At 31.7% G+C, this 12,949-nt stretch overlaps 2 protein-coding genes across 2 annotated transcripts; both read right to left on the bottom strand.

Moving 5' to 3' along the window:
• Positions 1-346: 346 nt before the first annotated feature.
• Positions 347-6,370, bottom strand: LOC100819749 (MLO-like protein 12). The gene is made up of 15 exons (XM_003548864.5): positions 6,018-6,370; positions 5,768-5,825; positions 5,430-5,671; positions 4,620-4,736; positions 4,447-4,507; positions 3,540-3,628; positions 3,320-3,394; positions 3,129-3,223; positions 2,479-2,528; positions 2,048-2,088; positions 1,766-1,939; positions 1,640-1,675; positions 1,224-1,291; positions 1,034-1,094; positions 347-935 (listed from the first exon to the last, which is right to left on the bottom strand). Exons 1-15 carry the CDS (start codon positions 6,141-6,143, stop codon positions 513-515), a joined length of 1,716 nt encoding a protein of 571 aa, XP_003548912.1. The 5' UTR covers positions 6,144-6,370; the 3' UTR covers positions 347-512.
• A 2,695-nt stretch (positions 6,371-9,065) lies between these two features.
• Positions 9,066-12,278, bottom strand: LOC100797342 (tetraspanin-6). The gene is made up of 3 exons (XM_003547969.5): positions 11,507-12,278; positions 10,218-10,537; positions 9,066-9,301 (listed from the first exon to the last, which is right to left on the bottom strand). The coding sequence occupies exons 1-3, from the start codon at positions 11,996-11,998 to the stop codon at positions 9,262-9,264; spliced, it is 852 nt and encodes a 283-aa protein (XP_003548017.1). The 5' UTR covers positions 11,999-12,278; the 3' UTR covers positions 9,066-9,261.
• Between the last annotated feature and the right edge of the window lie 671 nt (positions 12,279-12,949).

Genomic DNA, 12,949 nt, shown 5'->3' with positions numbered 1-12,949 from the left:
TTAAAATTCTCTATCCAAACATACTCTTAATGAAATTATCCATATATAAGTTACACCTTGAGAATCGAGACAAGTGATTTGAGACTTCTTAACCGTATGGGACTCATTAAGATTACACCATACCCTTTTTCCCTTTCACAAATATTTTCAACTGAAACACTCAGGTAGTATAGTTTTTGTCATTAAAGCAAACACAAAAATTGTTTATCATCATGAAACTAGAATTTAGAAAACTACTGAGGAACCCACAAATCATTGCCTTTTAGTGCAAGTTACTATATGTCCTAGTTAGGCAATTTTGATAGAGTTTGGGACCCTATCACCATCATAAAATTCCATCCACAAATTATTCAATGAAGGCTGCAAATCTTGCTCCCTCGGTTTATTTTTCAAATGCATGGCATTGCGTTAATGTAGAAACATTTATTTGCTATGCACTGAAGCTGTATATTTGAACTTGTTAGCAACATTGTCTACACATAGTTGTAACAAAAAAGACATTGTCTGCACATCTAATCTCTTCTGGTGTTTCTCTTCTCAAAAGAAAATTCTGATGGACTAAAATTAATGTCATGTTTAGTGCTAATAGGTACTTCTGTAGTTGAATGAGGCCCCAGAACTTGCATTGGGGTCTCATCTGTTTCTGGATGGTAGCTTGTGGAAGGTGAACCATCCACATCACATTGTTCATTTTCATAGTTGGATGTCCTTGGAGAAGTTTGTGCACTGTCACTTCTTCCAGCAAGGTGTCTGTGCAGCAGGTGAATAGGAGACATGCCAAATGTTGGGGTTGATGACCGGCTCGAGAATGGTGTGACATTGTTACCCTCTGAATGCTTGCGGTCTTTGACATGCTTTTTGGAAGTATGGTGCCATTTCTTCAATGCTGCTGCTACTCTATCATTGAAAATGGTGGGTTTCATGGTTGAACCCATCTGTAATGTGAACCAAAAGTTAATGAAATTAGTGGCTGATTATATATAGTATGGTAGTAGAAAAATGCTAAAATCAGATTATTTTTCTAGCAAGTGACCTGTGCGACTAGAGCATAGAGAGGCAAAGTCACATAGCTGCATAGAACTTGTATAACAACCCTGGAAATTGAAATTGTCAATTCATCATCAGTGAGACATATAACTCTTAATTACTTACAGTCGTCTAATCTCCAAAAAATGGCTGTAAATGTGTTTGTACTTTTTTTTGGGTAACAGAAATTGACTTACCCCATTGTAAGTCTAATGATAGTATCTACAGTTGTTTTGTGGAAGCAAGAGTTTATGGAGAATTCATACTGAAACAGAAAAATTATGGAAAAGTCAGATTTAAGCAAAGGTATAAGTAGTAAGCTAGCAGCTATATTTTTAGTTCTCCATACTACATGAACAAATATATGTTATGTGAAACAAGTTAGAAATACTAACCCAAATATTCTTGAAGTAGAAAGCTTATTTTTTACTCCTACCACTGAATTACTGATAAAGATTTTGATCTACTTAATTGCAGAGAACCAACATGAAAGTTTCTATTTAACCTCAATTTTGAGTATTGCTAAACTTATTCTTCATTTTGTGCTAATCAACAATATGAACCAGTAAAAAGCACAAACGTATGAAAAATTGATCAAGATGGATAAGCTTACTGTACTCCATGCAAAATGTGCTAATTGAAAGGCATTCTGCATCATAATAGAAGCAAACATAATTATTTTTGGGACACAATAATGCTTTATATGACAGAACTTTAGGGAAAATAATAGTGAAACTACCTGAAAGAAAACAAGATGAATGATAGAGAGAAGGAGGCGTGGACGGTTGAACCAGAACAGGTCATCTCCTGGCTCCACCACTGGTGCACCCTTGAGTACTTCCCCTCTGTCCTGAATCCTCAGTCCCATCTTTGTTATGATCATTTGTAGCTTGGCACCCACTAATAAGATTGCCTAAGAAATTTACTCAGTTATTTGAGCCATTAAATCAAGAAAGGAAATGTAAACAAACAGAAGCAGAAGAAAAATAAATAAATAACAGAATGAGTAGTCTGTGCTTACAATTAATGGGATGAATGGAAGCCAATAATAAGAATACCACCCTATCCACATAGAACCAAAAGGTTAAACTACAAGTAGTAGGATAAAATAAAACTTCAGAATTTATATCTTTCTCCTCAAATAAGCTTCTTAAGATAGTTGGTTCTTAAGCATAAGAGCGTGACAGGAAGTAGGAGAATGCATATTAATAAGAAAATAAACGCTCAAACCAAGTGAAACAACATTTTCTGTTAAAATGTCTCTAATGACACTAAAACAACATTTGTTTTGTTTTAATTGAATTATAAAGCCGTAATTGACATGATTAATTATCAATAAGTACTATTACTTAGCATTATTTAGAAAATATTCATCTAAAGCCACAGCAACACCAATCAAGCATGACAAACATGTCATATTCAAATCAGATTGAAAACTTCAATCCGGCTTACCATGAGTATTAGCCAGCAAGAAGAGCACCGCGAAGAACCATATGATCGGGCTGCAAGTTACAAAACCATTGAGCTCAATTCGATATTTAAGTTGAGGAAGAATGCTAGTAACAAAATCTGTCATTCTTTTCAGCACACCCTACCTTAATTAAAATTGGAGTCCAACTAGTTTAAGAATAGGAAATAGGACCCTCATGTTTAGTGATATCCACGTGAATTTTGTTTACAAAAGGTTAATTAAGTTTTTAGTCTTTTAAATTTTTTTATAAACTTTTAGTTTTCTTTAGTTCTTCTAAAAATTTTGTTTAGTTTTAATTTCTTGTTTATTTTTATTGCTTAAAATTAATTATTATTTAATTAATTTTTAGTCCCTTGCTTATTTTATATTTGAGATTTTTTTTGAGCAATAAAAATAAAAAAATTAAAAATAAACAAATTTTTTTTATAAAAACTAAAAACGATGAAGAAAAATTAATAGAAAATTAAAAGTTACTAAAAATATTTCGAGGACCAGAAATTATAATAAAAAAAATTAAGGAACTAAAAATTTAATTAATTCTTAAAAAATGTTAAAAAGAGTGTTAACAGAATGTTACTAATATTTATCCTGAGTTATTGGAAGCAAAGTAAAGAACAGAACATATCCATACCTTATGCCAACTACAACTTTAAAATCCTCGTCAAGTGATCTTTTAATGTACTTCTGGAAATCAAATCTTGCATCACTTCCCGGAGCCAGATGTGCCTAAAATCACATATCTTAAATGTTACATTATTGGTTATGTTCTTTCAACAAAAAAGTGCCGAAAACTTTGACAGATATTAATTAAGTACAGATCACCGTGATAAATCCATGTCGCAATGCGAAATAGTCAACTTTCTTAACAGATCCAGAGAATTGTCTGAAGAAGCTAACCTGATTTGAGCAGAGCACAAAAGCATTAGGAACTTTGAAATTAACTTACGTGTCACTAACAAACTAAAAACTCGAAATTCAGACTTTTGGTTAAAGGCTAATTTAAGAGATTTATCATTTTTTTTCCTAATAAATATGTCCTTACTATCCATAAGGAAATTGATGACTGACTCCACGTATTCAAGTGCCTTTGTCCAAATGTTGTGTCCTTTGCAAGCCTGAACCTCTCAGGATCTGCAATATACATTTACAAAATGCACTGTCAGAGATGCCCCATACACACGGCCAAAATTTGCAAAAAATAAAAATAAAAATCTTTGGAAACAAAATTCGTTAGATTATATAATTTTTAGAGAAAAATATACAATTAAACCTTTTTTTTTCTTTCTTTCTATAGATAGTGACTTACAGTTGTCAAAAAAACAAATAGCGACCTACATTAACTAATGTTGCAATATACTATATTGTGTAACTTTTCATCCTTTGTAAAAGTTGTTATAGATACATTTAAAGACTTTTTTAGCAAGTAGTATAAGTTATGAAAAATATACATAAATGTAGTTTTCACTGGCAAGTTAGTATGTGCAATTTTCTTATATTTTATCATTGAGACGTCTCCTGTTTTTTGACGGTAGATAGTACTTTACTTTTGTTGCTACATACTTTTCATCACTATAAAATGAATATAAACAATACATTTTATATTATTGAATGAATATCGTTGACTCACTAACTAAAAATTAAGCCTGCGTTATTTAATCTGATTTATGTGAAATTTACCTAATAATAGGAATTATATTAAAAAAAACGTGAGAAAGGATGTTATATCTAAAATCTAAAAATGTTATCAAATCTATAAGAAAGTCAACCTCCACGCAACACGCCAATTTTTCAGTTGATCTTGTGACATGTGGTGTTTTGTCTCGTTGCATATAGTAAACGCACAGTTGGGAATCATTTGCAATTGGCATTATCAACTTTGGCAACTAGCAAATGCGTAAGTCAAAATTGTTTTAATTAATATGCAGAAGCAAGAAATTTTGAACTCTTACCATTATAGAATTGATATTCAATTGTTTTTGTTTCATTTTCCCACTTCTTCCAGCGTCTCATCTGCATCCATTGAAGCAAATTAACAATGAATTGAGACAGACAAATTAAAGCCATAAGTTTTGAAGATAAAGGCAGGAGTATATTTGAGGTGAAAAGGAAAGAGTTTTATTACTTTAGTTCTTCCCAAAGCTATTGTTATAATGCATTGTAGGATATGAAAAACAGCTAGCATAAAGATGAATATATGGAGCTGGTGAATCCCATATGCTGAAACAAAAGCAACTTTTCCCTGCAAATGCAAAATCATCCATCAAAACTTTCTACAACAATGGACAACCTTGCTATTTCACCTTAATTTTAAGCCTTGCTTTAATGTATCAGACACTAATTTCATAGAATATGACTGCCTTAATAGATCAAAACTTGGTTTCTTTATGTTCAAATTTCTGATATACATTTTTTCTTTGAACTATAGTGGAATCATTATCATAACTTGACCATAACATTTTTATTTAAATTTAGGTACAAATATACTTTTTTAATACATTTTTCAAGAGATTAAAAAAATTATAACTCAGTTGATTGAATAGTATACGTGAATTGTTATAAACCTCCTAATACATGAATAAAAAAATACTTTGAGTATTTTTTCCAATAAAATATTATCAACTTTGTCGATAATTCATCTTTGTTGTGAAATTTTTTTTATTAACTTTAGTAAAAAAAATTCTTTCAATCATTTTTTTTCATTCATGACATATATTCGAGCGGATTTGAACTCAGTACCACCCAAACTAACTTATTATTGATAGTAATTAGTAAGCTATCCTTACTATCCTTACTGGCTACAAATATTTCAACAAAAAAGGTACAAAGACACCAGAAATAAGTCACATATCCTCTGTTGTTGATATATATAGACAATGTAATCTTTGCTTTCAATAACAAAACACAGAAATTAATGTAAAAGTTTCCAACTTGCCTTGTCAGCACATTTGTCATATCCTTTTGCAGCTAGAACACGCCGCGGTATGGGGTCCAAATATTCGAGGAGTTTCCTACCATTGGTATCACTGTCAGATTTTCCATCAGATTTACTTAAGGCCTTCTTGGGGTTGGAGCAAGGATGCCACGTGGATGCAACATTCTGTGATATGCAGATCTTAGAAAGTGGACCTTGGAACACAACTAGGAGCATGGATATGAATCCTAGCATCATAAGCTCTGAACAGAACAAAGAAATTGGTTAATATTAGACTCCTAACACAAACTGTAAAATTGGAAAAAGTGATGAGAATTCATGATATGATAGTATGATACCTCCCTTAACCTTTTCCAATGATTCATAAAGAGCACTTTTGTGTTTCTTTTTGAACCACTGCAATTTCAAGCAGCAAAAGTTATAAGGCCAATATTAGAAGCATTAATTAGAAAAAGAATATATAACACTACATGTGATGGTAATTATTCATATGAGAATTCTACTCTACTTTATGGTAATCGATCAGCAGCTTTTGTGAAATGTTTCTTTTGATTGAGTAACATAAACCTTCCTAGCATATGTAATTACCTTTCCAATAGCATCAATAACATGTTCAATGATGATTGAAATAGCAAGCAGCACAAAACATACAACTGCAAACGCCCAGGTTGGTGTGTCCTCCAGCGATCGTTCATAAATTTTGTCTTCGGCCATTTGTTTTTTTTCAATTGTGGGAAGACTCAAAACATATGGTATAAGCAGAGATTCACAAGATTGTTGTGTAGTTAATGACGAAGGACCATATTTATATAGTTTTTTTTTCTTTTCTGTAGACTTTTATTTAACTATTTTTTATGAATTGGTACTTTGGTAGTAGTATGGAAAAAATAAGGGTGTGGGAATGAGTACGGAAGATTTGGGATCTATACGAGAGGTGAACGAAAGCAAAACACAACACAGTCAATGAGTACGACATATTTAAAGCAATGCATAGTTGGTCAATGACGACATAGAGGAAGAGTGATTTCCACTATTTTAGGATTAGAAGACAAAAACAATGAGATAATATTTAGGGTTGTTAGTCAATTGATTTAATAAAATGTATGAATTATTATAAATTTTTAATTAGTAAGATGAGAATTATCACTTGTTTATATATTATAACTTGTCTCATGCATGTTCATCATAATAGGTCTAAAATTACTTAAAAAATGACTTTGATATTATCTTATAATTTAAATTTGAGTGTAATTTAATCATATAAACTAACTTGTAAACTAAGAATTATTCTTCTATCTATATCTATATATATATATATATATATATATATATATATATATATATAATATTTTAACAATATCACTTGTTGATATGAATTTTCATGAACAATCTTTTAGAAGCAATGATGTGGCAGTACTTTCACTTTAATATTATATCAAATAATTACACACACACACAAAACATAGACCCACTTAAAAAATAGAAGATTTATGTTAGCACTTAACACCTTTTTACTTAGACTAAAAATTCATTATCTCTCTATTTAATACCAGTTAGCACTTAACACCTTTTTACTTACACTAAAAATTCATTATCTCTCTATTTAATACCAGCTCAAAACAAAGGGTAAACTTGTATTTTATCTAATTAAAGAAAGCAAACAAGACTATTTTTTTCTTTCCCAGGTTCTGAGTCCCTTTTTTCTTTCCTATCAAAACCCTTTTCTTTTTCACAAGCTTTGATCCTCGTTGATGCTTATTGCAAATCTCCTATAACACCTTAATCAAATCACACCAAAATGAAAAGAATTAATTGGTATTACCTACACCAATAAGATGCATCTACTTTTTAGTAGTTCATCACTTAAGAACTTCATAGTTAAGCGTAGTTGGCTTGGAGTAGTTATGGGATGGATGATTTTCTAGGAAGTTTTCCAGAAAGCATGTAAGTGAGGATAAAACAGGCTAAAAAGTCTTGTGTTGGTTTGTGGGGTCAGTCATTGATCTTGGAAGCAAACCGAGCTGATTTTCAAGGTCTCGAAAAAGACTACCTATGGAGAGTTCCGACCAATGGAGAGTTCTAACCAACAAGGATGTAGAGTGAAATGTCACCGCGTGAAGTGTCATAGTGTGAGAGCCATCGAGAAGTTGAAAATCATGAATGTTACAAATTGTATCAGAGTAAACCTCTCTCCTAGTACTGTGTGGTTCACGGACGAACCAAGTGAAAACTGGTAGACATGTAACACCACGATTGAATCACACCATAATAAGAAGAATCCAGAGGTTGTGCAGGTATATGACCATGCAATTGAGGATGATTTAAAGAAATTAATTATTACTACCTATATGAACGAGATGATGCATATACTTTTCGGTGACTCGTCATTTCAGAACTTCATAGTTAAGCATGTTTAGCTTTGAGTAGTTATGAGATAGGTGACATTCTGGGAAGTTTTTCAAAAAACGTGAAGGTGAGGACAAACATGCTGAAAAGTCTTGTGTTGGTTTGTGAGATTAATCATTGATATTGAAAGCATGTAGAACTGATTTTCGAGGACTCGAAAATGACTATCTACGAAGAATTCTAACTGGTGGAGGGTTCTGACCAATAAGGATGTTAAATAAAGTGTTACCACGTGAAGTGTCGTAGTGTGAAAGTCGTCGAGAAGTTGAAAATTAGAGATGCTACATCTCCAATCAGAGTTAGCAAGACATTCAATCAGTGATGGCAACAACAAGCCATCCTTCCCTATGGTTTCTCCTTTCCGTTTTTGCAGCAATACTGACTTCAGTTTGTGGCTCTTTAATTTCACAATCTTCTTAAAGCCTTCCATTGAAATACTAAATGATGAAGATAACGTAACATAGACTTCAATCATATATCCAAAAACCAGTAAAAATAAATCCAATTGTAGGTAAATAGGCTTAAACCATATACCCAAAACCAATAAAAAAAAGGCCTTGGCATAAGCAACGGCTGGTTTGTTGGCATGTGAGCGCAACAATAAAACTATAATTTTCTAATCCAAAAGTCGTCGACAATGATGTTTGGAAAAAAAAAAAAAAAAAACATAAACTAAAAACTTGATAAATTGGAAAATAGAGATAAAAGTGTCACTAGATTGAAACTCAAAGAAGACATAGTCGAAGTTGTAATGTAGAGGAGTGGTGAATATGTACGATCAAATCTGCAGGGATCAAAACATCTAAAAGAGGTTTTTTTTAATTAGATAAAATATAAGTTTATCCTTTATTTTGGACTGATGTTAAACAAAGAAATAAATATTTTTTAGTCCAATTAAAAAGGTGTTGTAACATAAACCTTGTATTTTTTTTAAATAGATCTATATTAACAGCCACACACACACACACACACATATATATATATATATATATATATATATATATATATATATATATATATATTGTTTTTTATTTTGAAACACAATTTTAACTGTTATTGTGACTAATTTAAGACTTAAAATTTGTCTCATAAATTAGTAAGTTTCTATATGGGTGTTTTTAAATTTTTTTTAAAATCATAAAATTTTTGTTTAATAATGAATATTTTATAAGATGGGAGTTGGTTTGTTTTTTTTTTAGATTTAAGTAAGATAGGAGCCGAAAAAATAAATAAAAGAAAAAAAAAATCTGTAAATTAAAATAAAGTGGGAAAGCACAGATCTTGTATGATCTTTTGAGATAAAGCTAAACGATTTGTACAAAAGCAAGATAACGGTAAAAAAAGCTTCTATGATCGTTCACCGAGAAACCAGTAAATTGTCCCCTCTTTTGATTACCCAAGAACACACAGTAATGGGTGCATGAGCTCAAAAAAGCTCCTCCTTCTTGTTATACCACCATCTCCAACTGCGAGAAAAAAGCAGAGACCAAAAGCCTTAGTTAATTGGCAGTGAAAAAGTCCGGGCTTCTTCATATATGGGGTTCACATGTAGAAGCTGGAACATTTGTCATTCATATTTCCAACAAAGAAAATAATTAAAGGTTCTACTAACCTTTTCTTTCCATTCAAATTAAGCTTCAAGTAACTCTATGTACGAAAAGTAATAACCATGGATGATATACAAAATCATTGGAGATGCTCCATTTACTTTAAACTATTTTGAAATCTTTTGACCGTCCATATATACTTTTAGGACGTCCTATTCATTAAAATTCGTCTGAGTTTCACTAATAGTTTGAGACAAAATTGAGATATAGTTTTATAACTGTCTAATTTGGATGTTATTCTTTAGTTAGAAATAGAATTTTATATAAGTGATATTGTTGACTTTTAATGTAAAATTTTACTGACATGAAATTCTAAATCTAATTAAAAAATAACACTAAAATCTTAAAGACTTGTATCTAAGTTTAATTTTTTTTTTAATAACTAAGTCCATGAGAAATGACACTCAGTATTTCATTAGTGAATTTTACCCAACAAGAAAAAAAAAATAAAAAAAATATATTAATCACACCTTCTAACGCAAAATATTAGCTAGATGCATTCTTTATTATAAGTTGAAATCAATTACAAACTAAAAAATCATGAGTGAAGTTGTTAAACAACATGTGAAAGCCACCAAATTTTTTACTCTCCAATGAATTGCAACTAATAATAAAAACTGTGTCTAAAAAAACGCATTAGAAAGTGTATTTGTTACATTTCTGAAAAGAATATTAAAAATTGTGTTAGTTGTATTTTTTCTATTTCTTTTGAAAACCTAATAAAGTGTTATATGTTCCAAATTAGTCAACGTTGAAAACTAAATGTTAGACTCACCAATAATAATCCCATCTAGGTTTAACTTTGGTCATGCGGTTTTCGCCATGAGGGTAATCAGTTTGAGCTCTTCTTGCGTTCCTGAAAGCGCAACAGGCAATGGAATATATGCCTATGAGGAACACAAGCACGACAACGTTAAGAACAGAGATGTTGTGCCAGTCCCTTCTAATGTTTTCGAGCACACCAGCCTTGCAAGAGTTGCAGTCGTAGCAAAGCAGAGTTGGGGCGTTATTCCAACGGTAGCAATCCGAGTCTGGGGTCACTACCACTGTTTCCTCGTTGTACATGCACGCTGTTGGTGGCTTACAACATCCTGACTGCATGCATTAACCCATAATCACTATTAGGATTTATCATTAAAAAAAATATTATAAAAAGTATGTTAAATTTCGTCTTAAAATCGCTCATCGCAGCAAAAGCGAGAACAAGATCCCAGGATCGGACATGTTAGATTTCATTTTAAAACCAATTGACTTTAAGTGAAGTTACTCAACAGATATATAAGTTGCATCCTAAGGATGAGACTTGGGTATTTTACAAAATAAATGCCGGAGGTGTATTGGAAAATACTCAAACCCCACATAGACTGCCTCAATCCTTAGAGTATAACTTATATTGGACAACTTCACTTAAAACCAATTGATTTTAAAATAAAATCTAACAAAATATTATATAAATTCAAGGTAATGTATTTTTTTATCCCTCTAAATTATGTAAAATCTGGATTTTCGTACTGTTTTAGTCGCTCTAAATCTTTAACATGTCACTATTCATCCGGTATGTTATTTGTGTGATTAAATTCAATATTTATTTTTATACGATGAAATGTTAATTTATTAGTTTTATTAGAAACATTATTAGGAGAATTTAAACTTGTCATCTTTTTTTCTCTCCTTTCCCCCTTAACCTCCTTTTCAATCACTTTATATCTCCTGTAAACCCATTATTTAACATGCATCATCAACAATTTTGTTGTTTTTAATATTGTTATACAAATAACTCGAACCGCACCCGACGGTATCTATGTTTAACTCTGTTTGCCACGTAGCATATTTGATAACAGAGTTTACATACTGGATGAACAGTATTACTGTAACGTGTTAAAATGTTAGAGAAACTAAAATGGGATGAAAAAATTTAAGGGACCAATTTCTGATTTCATATATTTTAGAGGGAAAAAACATACTTTATCCTAAACTTAATGTATGAATAATAGAACTCATTTGAATCCATTGAGTATATATAACAAATACTCATAGAAACAAACTACAAATTTGGGTACGTACCTGAATGGGAGACATGTCCCTCTGCACGTAATCAAGAGGGGTCCAAAAGGCAAGCTTTGCACAAGTGTTAGACCCCAAAATGCAGCTTCTTATGGTGCTCCAATACTGAGGATCCTGAATCCTATTCCTCAGCCATGGCGAATAACGCTCGAGACGATACTCCTTGTAAGCCCTACCAGGCACTTCCACTCCCCCACCCTGTTCAGTCACAACAAAGCCAAATATGGTAAACCCTAAGAGGGTAGCTATAATGAACACCATGATCACCAAGTACACCCACAATGCCCATGCCACATGAAAGCATGCCCCTATTAAACCCGTTAGCGAAATCACAAGCACAACAAAGCCTATGACCAAAAGTGGGGTTTGGAAGAAATTTTCACATGTTAGGGTGCTCCTTGCCATCCATAGACCCGCACCAATGATGGGTATTGATGCCAAGAGCGTGAAAAAGTTCAAGAATCCGATCACTGTGTTGCTGAAACGTTGCATATCTCACACCCTCTTTCTCAATTTCTCTCTCGATCTCCCTATTGTTTGTGATTTTTCTTATTATAAAAGGACAATGGAAGCATTGCTTTGATTTGTTTATGTCACTACAAAAAGCTTCGAGAATTTCAACATTCTTATCTCCTTTTCTACATGCTTGCTTTTCCAGTGTTAGGAGATTCCGTAACTTTTTTTTTTTTTCATGTTATAAGGACTGTGGAATTGTATACTTCCCATTCTTAGCTATTAAGCTATTGTGAGAGTGGCGAGAATATATCCAATATCAAAGATTATCTACTGTGAAGAAATTAATAAATGGGAAAAGCAACTTTCTCTATGGTAAAGTGATAGCTCGTAGTATGTACGTACGTAATTAAATAATGTATATACACTTGTATTCATGCAATGGGGCTTGTCGTGAATTTAATCTAACATGTCAACCCGACCCAATCAAACAAAAACAAACAAACAAACAATACGAGAGGTAACCAAGTTAAATCGAATAAAAAGAAATAGTGTTACACTGCCACATATTTTTTAAAATTTGATTCAACTGTAAAAAGAAAAACTCATATTTACCTGTACGTAACTGATGTAATAAGACAATTTGTCGGGGAATCAATTCCTTTTGCATTAAAAAAAAGGCAATAAAAGAATTTGGAACAACTAAAGGCATTTTGCGTAATATATCAGTGATGCTTTAGAATAGACCAAGACCATACGGGTCCAGTATTGTGTTATATTTTTATAGAGTAAAGAAATAATTAAAAGGAATTATTATATATTTTGATTTTTTCATTTACTTTTTCATTTGTTTTCTATATAAATTAATATGTATAAAGTAGTTTTAATATATATAAAGAAATTTTATTCTTTAACCTTTTTCTCTTATAAGAATTTATTAAATAAATTTGCCCAAATAGAATGATATATAAATCAATGATGCCCTCCCTT

The sequence above is a fragment of the Glycine max genome, chromosome 16 (assembly GCF_000004515.6).
Source record: "Glycine max cultivar Williams 82 chromosome 16, Glycine_max_v4.0, whole genome shotgun sequence".
In the NCBI taxonomy this organism is placed as follows: domain Eukaryota; kingdom Viridiplantae; phylum Streptophyta; class Magnoliopsida; order Fabales; family Fabaceae; genus Glycine; species Glycine max.
Note: the sequence above shows the minus strand (reverse complement) of the source record. Positions and strands in the feature narration are given on the sequence as shown.